Here is a 13,237-nt window from a genome sequence, read left to right as displayed (position 1 = left end):
GATAGAGACATTTTTTACAGGATGTGGACAGGAACATTATTGGTCCTCCTCAGTCCTCACATGACTAATTTTGACGTACTTGAAACTAGCCAACATTGACCTCATGCCATGTATCAAATTCCCAAGAAGAGACAGCTCCCTGCCATTGTTGTTTAGCTTCTATGGTATAATACATAGAGCATCACCCTCTAGAATAAAGTGCGTTATTCCAAAATCTCTAGCAAATTTTAGTGCTTTAAGGAAAGTAGGACACTCTACATGCTCCGTATTCAGGGCTCCTGAAATTCTCTCGACCATAGCTGCTTCTAGCTGACCCCAGTGGTTCCTCACCACTAGTCCCGTTACAGCTCCGTTCTCCGTGAAGGCTCCATCCACATATTTGATTTTTAGCATGTTTTCTTTTGGTGCCACCCACCCATTTGCCATGATTCAAAAGGGTGCACACCCCCCCATATTTTGAGTGTATGCTCCAGTACTCCTCTATAAAAATTCTAGCATATTCACCAATCTGCCATACTTCTCTCTCTTTATCTTCAAAAATCTTAGACCTAAAAAATCAACATGCTAAGAATAAGCACTAATCCGGGTTCGTTCTTTTTGAAGTTAAATTAATTTTATGGTAATAGACATCAAAAAAGACAACATGCCAAGTATAAGCAGTAATTCCGGTTCGTTCTTCTTTTTTTTTTTTGATAAATTAATTTTATGATAATAGACATGAATAAAGATAGATTTTCATTCTCAGGAGGAGTTGCAACAACAGAACACAGAATAGTGGAAACAATAGATCATTATTTAACCTAAACTTTCGTGGACCTTTCCATTACGTGATAAGTATAGGTTAATGTACTTAATTTGAATCTAATTCTATACTTAACCGAATCCACATAAATTACTTTTAGATATTTTTGAATTTAGCATTATTTGTTAAAAAAAATTATAACACCACAGCCGAATATACTATATATAGTTGGGAAGAAGAATGAGTTGGGTGGTATAAAATGAGGAAATATAAGTGAAACGTTAAAAATTCAAAACTTTTTACCTACATTTAATATATATATATATATATACAGACACACACACTATGGTAGGAAGGATTACTTTACCACTTGACCTTAATGACTTCAAAAACATCAGATGCGTTGGAAGTTTGTCGCATAAGTTTCTAATGTGGTACCACGTTAGCCACTAGTTGGGGAATAACAGGAAATTTTTTTTGTTTAAATGCCATCTTGTCATTTGCCTTTTCTTTTCTTCGTGGAAGGCCATAACTGATCAAAGATTTGGGGATTGGAGATGACACTTCGTATAAGCACTGAAAAAAACAGTGACAGGCTATGAAATTAAACTTAATTAGTACGCCAGTTATGGTGCTATACTGCTATCTATCCATCGGCTCTTCAAATATATATCGTGCATTCACTCCGCTGAGGGGCCATGGTTTGTTTGGATTGAGAATTATTTGTCAAAATTTATTTGCTTACATCATCATTACAATTTCCAACACACCTTGTTACATTCCCAATTACCTTTTTATCTCACATACATCATATCACAAAAAGTGCTACAGTAAAAATATCTCAAATAATTTACAATCTAAACAGTGACAATTCTGTCGGCTGTCATGGAAAACGGAGGCGCCTAAAAACTCGAAGAATCATTGGCCAATTTTTTTTTTTTTTGGTTTAGTACGGACTCAATCAATTAATTGCAAAAACTATAGCTCAAGCAGCTGCCTTCTGTTCTCATTTGCCCATGAATATGTGGGCATGAGATCTTTGAAACCTCGTGTGGTTGAAGGAAAAGGCCTTTCAGTTATGGGTGGGACAACTTAAAATTTCCTGGCTAGAAGCAAGAGTGTCATTGCCTTCAAAGTTCAAATTGAGCCGATTCCCGACTAAATGTTCCACCAGAAAGTAGGACCACATGAGACTCATTAATTCACATATTATGCTAGTCTACTTCACATGTTAAATTAAATCAAGTGAAGCCACATGAAATGCCAACTGCCTAAGAGGCCGTTGGTACCACCAAAGTCTTGGTGGAAATGGGAGGCAAGGGTTTTTCACCTTGCCACTTTGTGATTTTTTTCGACAGAAAAATTCCGTCGACTCTCCCTTCCCTCATAATGTTATCGTTGTAAAAAATAAATAAATATTTAGTTGAAACTACTTGATTGATTCGAGAATAATTATTAGACAATGTCCAATAACTACTTCGGACCAACATAAAATTTTACTATCACCAACATTACAGAATTACAAGAAGGGTACGAAAGCGAAAAGAGAAAATAGCAACAACCTCTCCGACAACACATCACATCTTTACATGTATCATATTTGAGCTATCAAATCACGGCAGATCGACACTTTGCTAATTTAGTACCAGTTGCTATCATAGTTATAAAACTTGGCTCGATCCGATGGTCGAACCGATCAATCGGTGAATCGATCATATGATTGAATTGGATTGCTAATTAAATCAGTTAAGCAACAAATTCGTTGACCTGTTAAAGACTTGAGAGCTCAACTGGTGAACCGAAAAAATCGCTAGTCAAACCATTAGTTGAAACACCAACTTAAAAAATTTACTAATTTTATAATATAAAATATGTTATTATATTATATAATATTAGTAACTAATATACAACTCTTGGCTGAACCCGTAACTTAGTGATTCAGTCACCTCTCTAAATTGAGCACTGGATCCAATTTAATAACTATGGTTGGTACCAAACCTTCCCGCTACAACTGTATATATATGTACTCCACGTGTCTAATTTACGGATTTGGTCCCGGACCATTGGTGTTAGTTATACAAGTTAGTTACAAAGGGGAGACGCGCATGTTGTGTTTGGTAACAATGGGAAATATTGCAGATCAAACGATCAAGGCTGATTTAGGTAATATCGGTTTTTGTGAGAACCAATCTGTGCTGTTGAAATGTCCATATGATTATTAATTAGCCAAAGGGATAATTTCAGAAACCTCCCTTGAGGTTTTTAACAATTTCATTTAGCTTTCTCGAAATTTTAAAAATTATACATAGCTCCCTTGTCATTTAAAATGACAATACTACCCTTAAATATTTTAGTGAAATTCCCTTGTTTGGTATGTTTATATTTAGAATGACTTTTAAAATTATTTTTTATTATTTTTCTTTAAAAAAAAAAAAAAATTTTTTGTCAATAAAATTGTAGAACTACATAAATCAGGAAAGTAACCTTTTATAATCGTTTAGACATTTCAAAAAATAAGTAGTGGTTTTGCAATCATATAGACATTTCATAATTTCCCGTAAATCAAAAGGAAGTGTAGTGATTATACTAGTGGTTCTACAGTTTATATGATTATCATATAGTCCATATAGACTACTTACATATAGTCTACATATATGACTACAGCCTATATGATTATTATAGTTGTTTATCAAATAGTAGGTATGGACATGAAAAATTTGGTAGCTTTTCTTATAATTACACTATATAATTTTATAATTCTATAGGAAAATAAATTAAAATTCATTACACAAGATCATTTTTTGGGTATTCATTTAAAAATTTGACAAAGTCAATATTATTTTAAGATTTTGTTACTAAAACTATCAAATCAAGGGAGGTAGGTGTAATTTTTAAAACCTCAGAGAAGCTCAGTGAAATTGTTAGATATCTCAGGGGAGATTTTTGAAATTATCCAAAAGCACGATCAGCGAAACTACTTGCCCGCACAGTTATATGTAAGCCGCAGCTCTAATCGTTAGCACATCAACAAGTATTGTGTTCAAAAGCTACACTGCTTGTGAACCGACCAATATTTACTCAACAAACACATAAAACTCCATTAAGGAATGTTTGTGTTTTGTCAGGTTTTATTCCCAAATCCTCTGGTAGCGAAGTCGAACTTTATATTGGCTAATATTGCCAAGTCAATCAAGTTACTCAAAAGCCCTCTATAGCCTTCCTACCCGCCTGAATCCCTTGTGGTGGCGGCACGCATATACACTCCGGTGGGATAGAGCAAGCGTAGGAGAAACCTCAGACTCGTCCGTGGCTTGTATGCCCGCAAACTTTCCTGCCAAAGCTTTTCAAAAAGTGTCGAGCTCTGAAACCAACCCCAACCCCAACCCCAGCCCAACACCCCCCCCCCCCCCCCCCGGGAGACAAAATAGTGTATTTCCATCTAAAAGCGTCACAATCGGGCACGGACTCTAATTTTTGTGTTGATCATAATATAAAGTTGATTTGCTTGTGTGCTAATATCAAAAATCATAAAAAGCTCAAAGCTCACATGTAGTCGTTGCACGAGATACGTAACACAACAAATGCACTAAAAGATCATATTATAAAAGATTAATGTTTGAGGTCGATATTGTGTTACTTATCATGTAAATACAGAATCAGTTAGTCTAGTATATTTTTCTGATATCGTGTTCCTTCTGTTCTTTCTCAGTGATCATAGTGGCATTTTTTTTTTTCTTTCATTTTAAAGAAAATCAATAGCGATTCTTCATCTACGCTTGATGATGATTCAGAGAACTTTTAGGTAAATGATCTTGCCAACTAACTTGTTCGGAATCATAGTAGCATTACAGGCGCTAATTTTTAACATTTGAGACCGCCCGAGTATCTATTCTATAGGGGTTCAGGTATAACCAGAGTGGAGATCAATAATTAGTTAAATTAGAATATGATTAATGGTTTAGAGTTGTCAGTAACACTCCAATTTATAGCTATATCTGTAATTTTGCCATTCTCAATTTACGTTGTGATAATTAATCTTTTTGTGCCTAACAATCCGTCTTGGCCCGCAAAGCTTTCATCTTTTTCCAGCCAAAAAAAAAACAGTGGAACTTGGACGTTCACTAGACTCCATCAAACACATGCAACAATTAGGCTTCATCGTAGTAAAAAGTACAATTCAGACTTGGTATCCATTTCTAATCTAGAATTCTGAATCACTAGCTAGCTCATAAAACATCCGCATTCTAAATTTTCTTTTTCTTACGAGGCATATCTACAAATAGAATTTCCAAGTTAACCATTTAAATGGGAAGGAGATGCAACAATAAGAAATGATACAATCTGAATCAAGCACCACCTGTTCAATTGCATCGCAAGAACTTTTCGTGATCGATCGGTGCGAACTAATAGGAAAAGAAGTAATGAAGTCGCTGGAACTTTTTTTTTTTTTTTTTTGAAAAAAAAAGAAAGAAAAAAGAAAAAGAGGGAGTAGCAGCATATCAGGGCAAATAAAGCATGGGAGGTACAAGGTAGGTATTGAGGGTGGAATCAAATGCTTTACGAACTTCGATATGACAATAATGAGTTCTACCAATTAATGTACAATTTTGTCCTCCACAATTTCGGGAAACATATATACATATATAGGGGACATGGTGTACAGAAACTGAGGAGCTAATCCTACACTAGAAACACCAAAATACCCGTACAAGAACTACAGTACAAAAACAACAGCCATATCCCCACAATGGATGTACATGATAAAAGAAAAACACCGACAATATCAAGTATACATACTTGGAGCTGGAGGTCCAGTGGTCCAGTGGTCATCACCATTAAAGGTGATGTTGGAGTTCAGGGGTTCAATCCCTGCCTTCCACAAATTTGCCACAATTTATGGCGGTCTTAATTGACCTTCATCGATGAAATCTGTACTCATATCGAACCCCCTCCCCTTCCCCTTAGACTAGGCTAGATTAGGTTACAGGACATCTATCATTTCAAAAAAAAAAAAAAAAAAGAGTATACATACTTGGAGCCGACGAAGGCAGCCAACGCTTGATGAATCTCGTTTTCTCAACAAATTCACGGTACAGCTATCTAGCTGTCCTGAGTCCACCATCTACCTGCAAATAAAATCTTAATGAGCTCGTACTTAATGGAGATTACTTACAAGTTTAGGGTTATAGAGAGATGCGCACCTAGAGAATACCCGAGCTTGGTACTCTTATTGAGCTGCAGTTGACTCGGTGCTGGCGGAGCTTTTCTTTCCTCGGACCAATACCGGCAAACCACCGTGGAAAGTGGCCGTAAGTCCAGGAGAGAAGCGCGGGCTTTGATGGGCTTCAGCTAAAACGATGTGAAAGTCTCGCAGCAATGAAATTGCTACACTCTTGAGCTCCACAAGTGCCATATCTTTCCCCAGACAGACCCTTAGTCCAGCTTGAAACACCGGATACTTGAAAGGGTTTTCCTGGAAGAAGACGCCATCTCTCAACCACCTCTCGGGCTTGAATTCTAAGCAATCGGAACCCCAGATATTTTCCATCCGCCCCATCGCGTAAGGATGATAAGTAACTCGTGTTCCCTTCTTAACAGCGGTTCCATCAGGGAAGATGTCATCCTCCAGGCAAAATTTTGAATCGAATTGTACGGGTGGGTACAGTCTCATACTCTCAAAGATTGCAGCATGCAAATACTGAAGCTCTCTTAGTTGTTCCAAGCTGGTGAGCTTTTCTTTAGGCCCCACGACTCGATCAGCCTCCCGTTGAATAGCAGCCTCGACTTCCGGGTGGTTAGCCACAAGCCAGAAGAAGCTTGTCAAAGTCGAGGCAACTGTGTCGCGACCTGCTAGGAGGAAGCTTATTATAATATCTCTTAAGTAGGTTTCATCGGTGACGCTGCCCATAAATCGAGAGAGAAGATCTTTGTGTTCGGAAAAACCTAATTTTCGGCGTTGCCTTATGACTTCTTTAGCTAGTAGGTTGATCATCTGGATGGCTTTCCGGAGTTCCTTCTCGCTGCCTATATTCAGCATCCTTTTGACCTTCCAAGTAACTGGTGCAGCGGTCATGGCCCTTTCCGCCGACAATCTGGATGCTAGGTCAAAACAGACAGCAAACTCTGAAAGCGGCAGGGATATTTCTAGACACCTGGGGTCCAACCCAAACGATACTCTGCAAATACAATCGAATGAAAATCTGCGGAAAACGTCTTGAAAATCAAGAACGCGATCTTCTTTACCCGCTGCGAAGGAGGATAAAAGAGGAATAAGGCGATTTTCGATCTCGTGTTGGACAACATCGAAGGCGTAAGATCTCATGGAGATTCGACACAGCTCAAGACTGGCCATTTTCCTCTGGAATTTCCATAAGTCACCGTCAACGTTAAATATGCCCCGGCCGAGAAAGTCCCCTAGGATGGTCGAAAAAGGTTTGCCTTTGGGATAATTCTCAAACCTGGTTTTGAGTATGTACTCAACATTTTCGGGATTAGCAGTGATTATGTTGCCGAGAACGTGTACGTGAATAGTTTGAGAAGGCGAATCCTGGAGGAGATAAGTGTACCAATCGCACAAGTTTTTGAATTTGACTGACCAACTGGAGCTAACATAAGCTTGGCAAATCACACACTTGCACCAAACTCTTGGCCTCATAACAAAATACTTCAGGATAAGAAATACAAAAGCCATCGCCAAAGAGAAGACAAGGAAACAGAAAGCTTGAAACTTAGGCACGATAAAGCACGAAAATTGGGTAGACTCCATGGATGGGTGATTTTTTATTAAGATAAAGAGGGTGCGGGCAATGGAAGGCCAATAAGAGTAGCTAGCATGGACTAAGGAGAAAGAGACCAATATGTATTATTTTGAAAGAGTTACATATATAATGAACCAACAGTTGAACAAGGAAATACAAAACCAGGTTTCACTGTTCTTCGTTATCTTTAGGTAGGAAACAAAATTATATCTGCAAAAAAAAAAAGAAAAAAAGAAAGGTGAGAGCACGGATAACGCATGGGCTAAAGGAAAAAATCAGTTTGATGACGCATCCTTCTGCACCATCCAACCAAACAGTATATAAGACTATATATAAGCTAAGCTAATGCAATATATAGTTTGTACACATTCCAACACGTGCTCATATTCTTTCATTTGTACCCACTCAATGGGTATAATATTGGGCTCGGCAGCGTGGCGACTCATGGGAGCATGTTGTCATGTTTATGGGTGTTCACTGAATTATTTTTCCCTTGGAGAAACTGCAACTAACGCCATTTTGCCTCTTTCCAGCTAGTGTGGTCGAATCATATGACTTCATAATGGCTGGGTTTGGTCTTGCTCCCCACAACAATGCAAATTTTCTGTAGTTATTCAATTCATAAAAATGAGGACCAAAAAAAAAAAAAATGTATCTAAGTGCAAAGGATACAAACTATTAATATGTGATTCAGAAAACAGAATCCCTTTCTGAAGTTCTCAAAAAACTAATCTTGTACCATGTTATATAAGTAAATTCTGAATTATATCGATTCTAAGTCATACATTCAAGATTTGAATCTGGGTAAGCTAATTTATTTGTACGATTATTTGATGCAACGAATCTTTTAAAATCCCACTTTCTGTTCCGTTGAATGATCTACTTTTTATAATATTGCTATTTTTCCTTCATAAACATTATATTTTAATTCTTTTTTGTTTCCTTAAATTTCAATAACTATTAAATGAGTAATATGCAAAATTTAACAGACTCAAAAAATCAAAATACACAAAAAAAAAATGAGATTTTTTGTGAATGTTGTCCTTTATTTTGTGATTTTCTATTAAAAATTATTTTTTTGAGATTGTTGTATTTATTTTTTACTGTATTAATAGTTATTCGACAGTAAATAAAAAAGAATTAAAATATGATGTTTATGAAGATTTAAAATGTGTGACAGAAGATTTATCTGAAAAGAATAAAGAATAGCCTTAGACAGACACAAAATTTCTTGAGACTCTAGTGGAGCAAACATGTACCAGTACCTTCTCTATTGAGAGATTAACTGTGATCTGTTTTAGCTTCTATACCTCTTCTTTCGCCATAATTATCGCTTGGTGGGCAGCTTTCAGATGAATCTTCTTGGGATGCGACCTTGCAACAGTAAGTCTATGTCCATGGGATGGGATATATATATACACACACAGTGTGTATATATGTACATGTGTAGTGTTTTGACAAAAGGGAGTGGTATATAATATATCGTCAACCATGCAATCACAAGGTGAGGCCACTCGTCATTAATTGGTGCCATATCTGATTGAAGCAAATTGGATAAGCCATTCCATGCATGGAGTAAACTTTTTTCAGAAAGCAACCGATTTCCGGTTATGCAGTAATTACATCTCAAGTGTTAAATGTGGTAACCGGAACGGAGAAACTGACGGGGCGATAGCAATTTCAGAAGGTCCAAACTGGTGTTCTTCCATGGCGACAAATTAATCAGAATTTTTGGGCACCCCGTAATTATCCACATTCATGTTTTTGGCCTTTAAGGTGACACTCCCACATCCTATATGGGTTAGGTTACATGGCTGTTATTCACAGACAAGACTTTAGATTAAGCTCGACAAGTTTGGTTAAGTATGGTATCCGGCTTAATTTCATTGGAGAGTCGAGGGCAGAGCAGTCCCGTCAGGTGATGTTATGTTTCACGAGCAAGTAAACCCGGCCAATTATTAAATCGGCGGATCACGAGATTAGTTTCGCTACCTGACATAAACGATTTAAGTAAAATGATGATTGCTTGCTAATTGCTATGTATAGTATATGACGCCTATATATAGAAAATGTACATGCATGTTCTTGCCACCTTCACTTCATATATATGCCCCATTCAAATTGATTAATGCCAAACACAGCACAGGTGCCTTCAACTTCATATCGGCGGCATCTGCTATAATTTTCACAAAAATAAAAGGGCGGAATCTTTCTATTTTATGTTTTCTTAATAATTTTTAACCATTAAAATTTTGTATCATACATCAACTTGAGAAGGAAACAGGCTGAAGTGCGTTCTGGACAAATTAGACAGCTCTTTCAAATTGACTGTACTTTCTTTAAACGGAAGCAACATGACATGTGCATATATATGAAACGAACTGTGATTTCTTTTCTAATGGTACCACGTTTCAATTAAGCCAGCAGCATATTTGCAAATTATTTAAGATTTCTTTTTAGTTTATTTTTTCTAATAGACACCATTCTAGGGTTTGAAAGCCCATCTGGATTGTTATTTTTACGAATTTTTTTTTAAAAAAATATTATAACAATTTGATGTATGCAATTGCAAGATAAAAAAAATGATTGAAAAATATGTTTACAGGAAACGAAATTTTATTTTATTTGTTGTAAAAAAAAATTACAATCCAGAAAGGAGTTGTGACGAATAAAACGTCCTCACGGAAAGCGGAGAATTATTGACGGGAGGAGCTATGAGTCATTGAAAGAGTTATTCGACGGTTAAAGAGAGAGCAATTAGCTTTGTTGTCAGTTTCTGTTGAAAGAAAAATGATATTAGGGATTAATTACTGAGTTTGACTAGCTCATGAATTGCTAAACAATCGATCTCTTCGGATACCCAAGGGAACGAACAATGCCAAGCAGTCTTGTACGAAAACAATTATATTAATGGAACACAAATAGCAAAGAAAGAGAAACACGGGACGGGAATAAATTTAACCCATAATGGCAAGACGCATCCATTAGGATCATCCTCCTCATACTGACGTGGCGCAATAAGAGTAAATATATATATAAGCATTAGAATTGCGAGCAAAATAATAATTATGTCTTTAAAGATTCCTAACACATGTAACCGGGCCCACCCATTAAAGTATAAAAGGAAATATTTGCTCTTTCTCTTTAATACTTAGAATATGACAACGGCACACAATTTAATTGATTTGACGCTTCATCTATAATTAGTAAATTATGAAATTTTTTTAAAAAAATATATATATTGAAACATACTCCTACCTTCACCTTTTTTTTATTTTTTATTTTTTATTTTGGGTTTCTTGTGGTTGAGCAACGATTTGCAGATCGCAGTATTTAATTGTAACAGATTTAAGACTTTAATTTGAGCTTTCCAGTTTGTACGAGACTACTTTTCCTATCAACAAAAACAAAAAAATTCCACGTCGATCGCAGGCATCGATTTTCTCATACGCACTGAATTTATTTATTTATTTTTTTTTGTACCTTGAAATCCTGAAGATTTTTAAGTCTCGCTTCAGTCTAGATAGAATTTGTAATTACATTTATCGAGATCCAAAACGACGACCGAGACAGCATAAAGCATTTGTAAATTGATAATCAAAAAAAAAAAACGAGAAAATTTGTCCATGCACATGGATCCATTTGTCAGTCGTCTTTATTTCCCGAGAACGCACGGGCAATATAAGCTTTGGGATTGGACGAAAATTCCGCACGGTGAGTTAGGAAAGTGACAAAAGTAATCTGTTTACTTAGAGGCCAGAATAAAATTACTCCATGTCTTTTTTTCCCCTGTTTGCTTCCTAGGAGCAACTCCAATGGCCGTGTAATGAACATTACAATGATGCGTGTAAAGTCTGGTGAAAAAGAGGAGATAGTAGTGAGTCCCTTTGTGCAACGGATAAATTTGGTTAAACATAGATAACGGTTAAAATTTTATGGTGCAAGTTAACGGTCAAATTTTTTTTCAGCGGTCATTTTTTGATTTTCTCTATATAAACATACAAGACACCTTTTTTTCTTTTTTTCCTATTTCACTACCTTACTTTATTATTTCTCTTAATCTCTCACTAATTTTTCTCAACCTCTTTGCACAATTTTCTAAAATTTCAATATTTTGTAATTATGGATGATAATTTTAGTAGTTTTTGAAATATGTTAAATGTTCCAAATATAGAAAATTCATACTCCTCACAAAATCAAAACCACCAAAATTACCCAAATTTCAGAAAATAACAATTTATTATTTTTTGAGAGACAGAAAAAGATATATTGTTCAAACTCAGAAATTAATAATAATATTTTTTTAGAAAATAACAAAATTATTTTAAAAAAATTACTGTATTCATTTACAGGATATAAGTTGTACATTGTTAAAATAAATATTTAATTTAATTATGAACTCGTACTATTATACTATATGGAGTGTAATTCATTACGAATGAAAATATAATGAAATATCAACATAGCACGTGAATTACACGCACTATGAATGCCCCAAGAATCCATGCTTACGTAGGACAAAGAAACGGGCTCCTGCTGATTGATACACGTCGCACCGTCAATTACCCAAATGAACAGTAAAAATAGGAATATGTTATATATGTACGCTGATCAACCAAGAGAGAAAAGCGACACTCATGACATGATTGTCTTTCCCACTAACTCCTCCTCTATCTTAATCATCCATGATGGATGTCTCAACTTTACAGAGTGTTCTTAACCATAGATTTTTCTTCTGAACGAGGTCATGTTTTTATCTTTTGAGTCGCTATTACTACCGTGATACTGCTACATTCGGAAGATGGAAAGATTCGTTCTTTTTAGTTTCTTATAAAGCATGAATCGCAATGGTTGCTAATGGTTTTAAGGAAAATGAAAAGGAAGATATATACACGAACGAGTTATTCTTAACCACTCAAAGTTTATTAGCAAAATTTATAATCTCAGTTTACAGTTTATTTTAGAGCAAATTATCCAGGTAATCGTTAAATTTTCTGAATAGTTAAATTTGCCTATTCAGCTATTAATAGTATGTTTTTATCTGCTAAAACATTAAAAGTGTAAATTTTCGGACCATTTCGTCTAATTTTAGATCTAATCATTAATAATATGTCTCATGAGTCATACGGACCCTTAGATCTGGTAGAGAATTTACAGTGGAATCAAATGAAATGATCCAAAATTTACACTTTTAGTACTTTAATAGGTAAAAATATACTATTAATAATTAAATGACTAAATCTTAACTATTAAAAAAGTTTAGCGACTACCTAAATAATTTGTTCGTTTATTTTACTGTTTTTCTTGGTGTGAACTCTCGTATCCTAGAATGGCATTGTATTAATAAATCACGTTCTTACTAGCGAGGAAAAAAAATAAAAAAAGTAAGAGGAGACAAGTGGTAATATTTTCTTCCATCTTATTCGGCAGTCAGAAAAGAAACGGAAAATACTTTCCAAGTGCATTTAAAAACTTTTTTTTTTCCAACATTACATCAGCTTACTACCCTTTTTTTTTTTTCCACAATGGGGAGAAAATTTTTATAATTGTGGCATCTCTTGGAATATTCCATTATCCTTTCTATTATTGCATAAAGAAATCCCAATTATTGGTTTTTAATTTTTCTTTCCACATCACAACTCACAATTAAGCTGTAGGTATTATTCCATTTCCTAAGCACCATACCATAAGATGAACGGTAGGCCAGCAGAGAGATCCACTGTTTGCTTACCGTTTC

The 13,237-nt window shown here is 35.5% G+C and overlaps 1 protein-coding gene across 1 annotated transcript; it reads right to left on the bottom strand.

The window, feature by feature from the left end:
- Nucleotides 1-5,346: 5,346 nt before the first annotated feature.
- On the bottom strand, nucleotides 5,347-7,524 carry LOC113773141 (cytochrome P450 94C1-like). Its single transcript, XM_027317690.1, has 2 exons — nucleotides 5,944-7,524; nucleotides 5,347-5,868 (listed from the first exon to the last, which is right to left on the bottom strand). The coding sequence occupies exon 1, from the start codon at nucleotides 7,506-7,508 to the stop codon at nucleotides 5,970-5,972; it is 1,539 nt and encodes a 512-aa protein (XP_027173491.1). The 5' UTR covers nucleotides 7,509-7,524; the 3' UTR covers nucleotides 5,347-5,868; nucleotides 5,944-5,969.
- Nucleotides 7,525-13,237: the final 5,713 nt, after the last annotated feature.

Source organism: Coffea eugenioides, chromosome 6 (assembly GCF_003713205.1).
Source record: "Coffea eugenioides isolate CCC68of chromosome 6, Ceug_1.0, whole genome shotgun sequence".
Lineage (NCBI taxonomy): Eukaryota > Viridiplantae > Streptophyta > Magnoliopsida > Gentianales > Rubiaceae > Coffea > Coffea eugenioides.
The sequence above is the reverse complement of the archived record's forward strand: the minus strand, read 5'-3'. Positions and strand labels throughout refer to the sequence as shown.

Excerpts from the sequence above, each read along its gene's own strand:
- LOC113773141 (XM_027317690.1), bottom strand. The coding sequence starts at position 7,508 with ATGGAGTCTACCCAATTTTCGTGCTTTATCGTGCCTAAGTTTCAAGCT.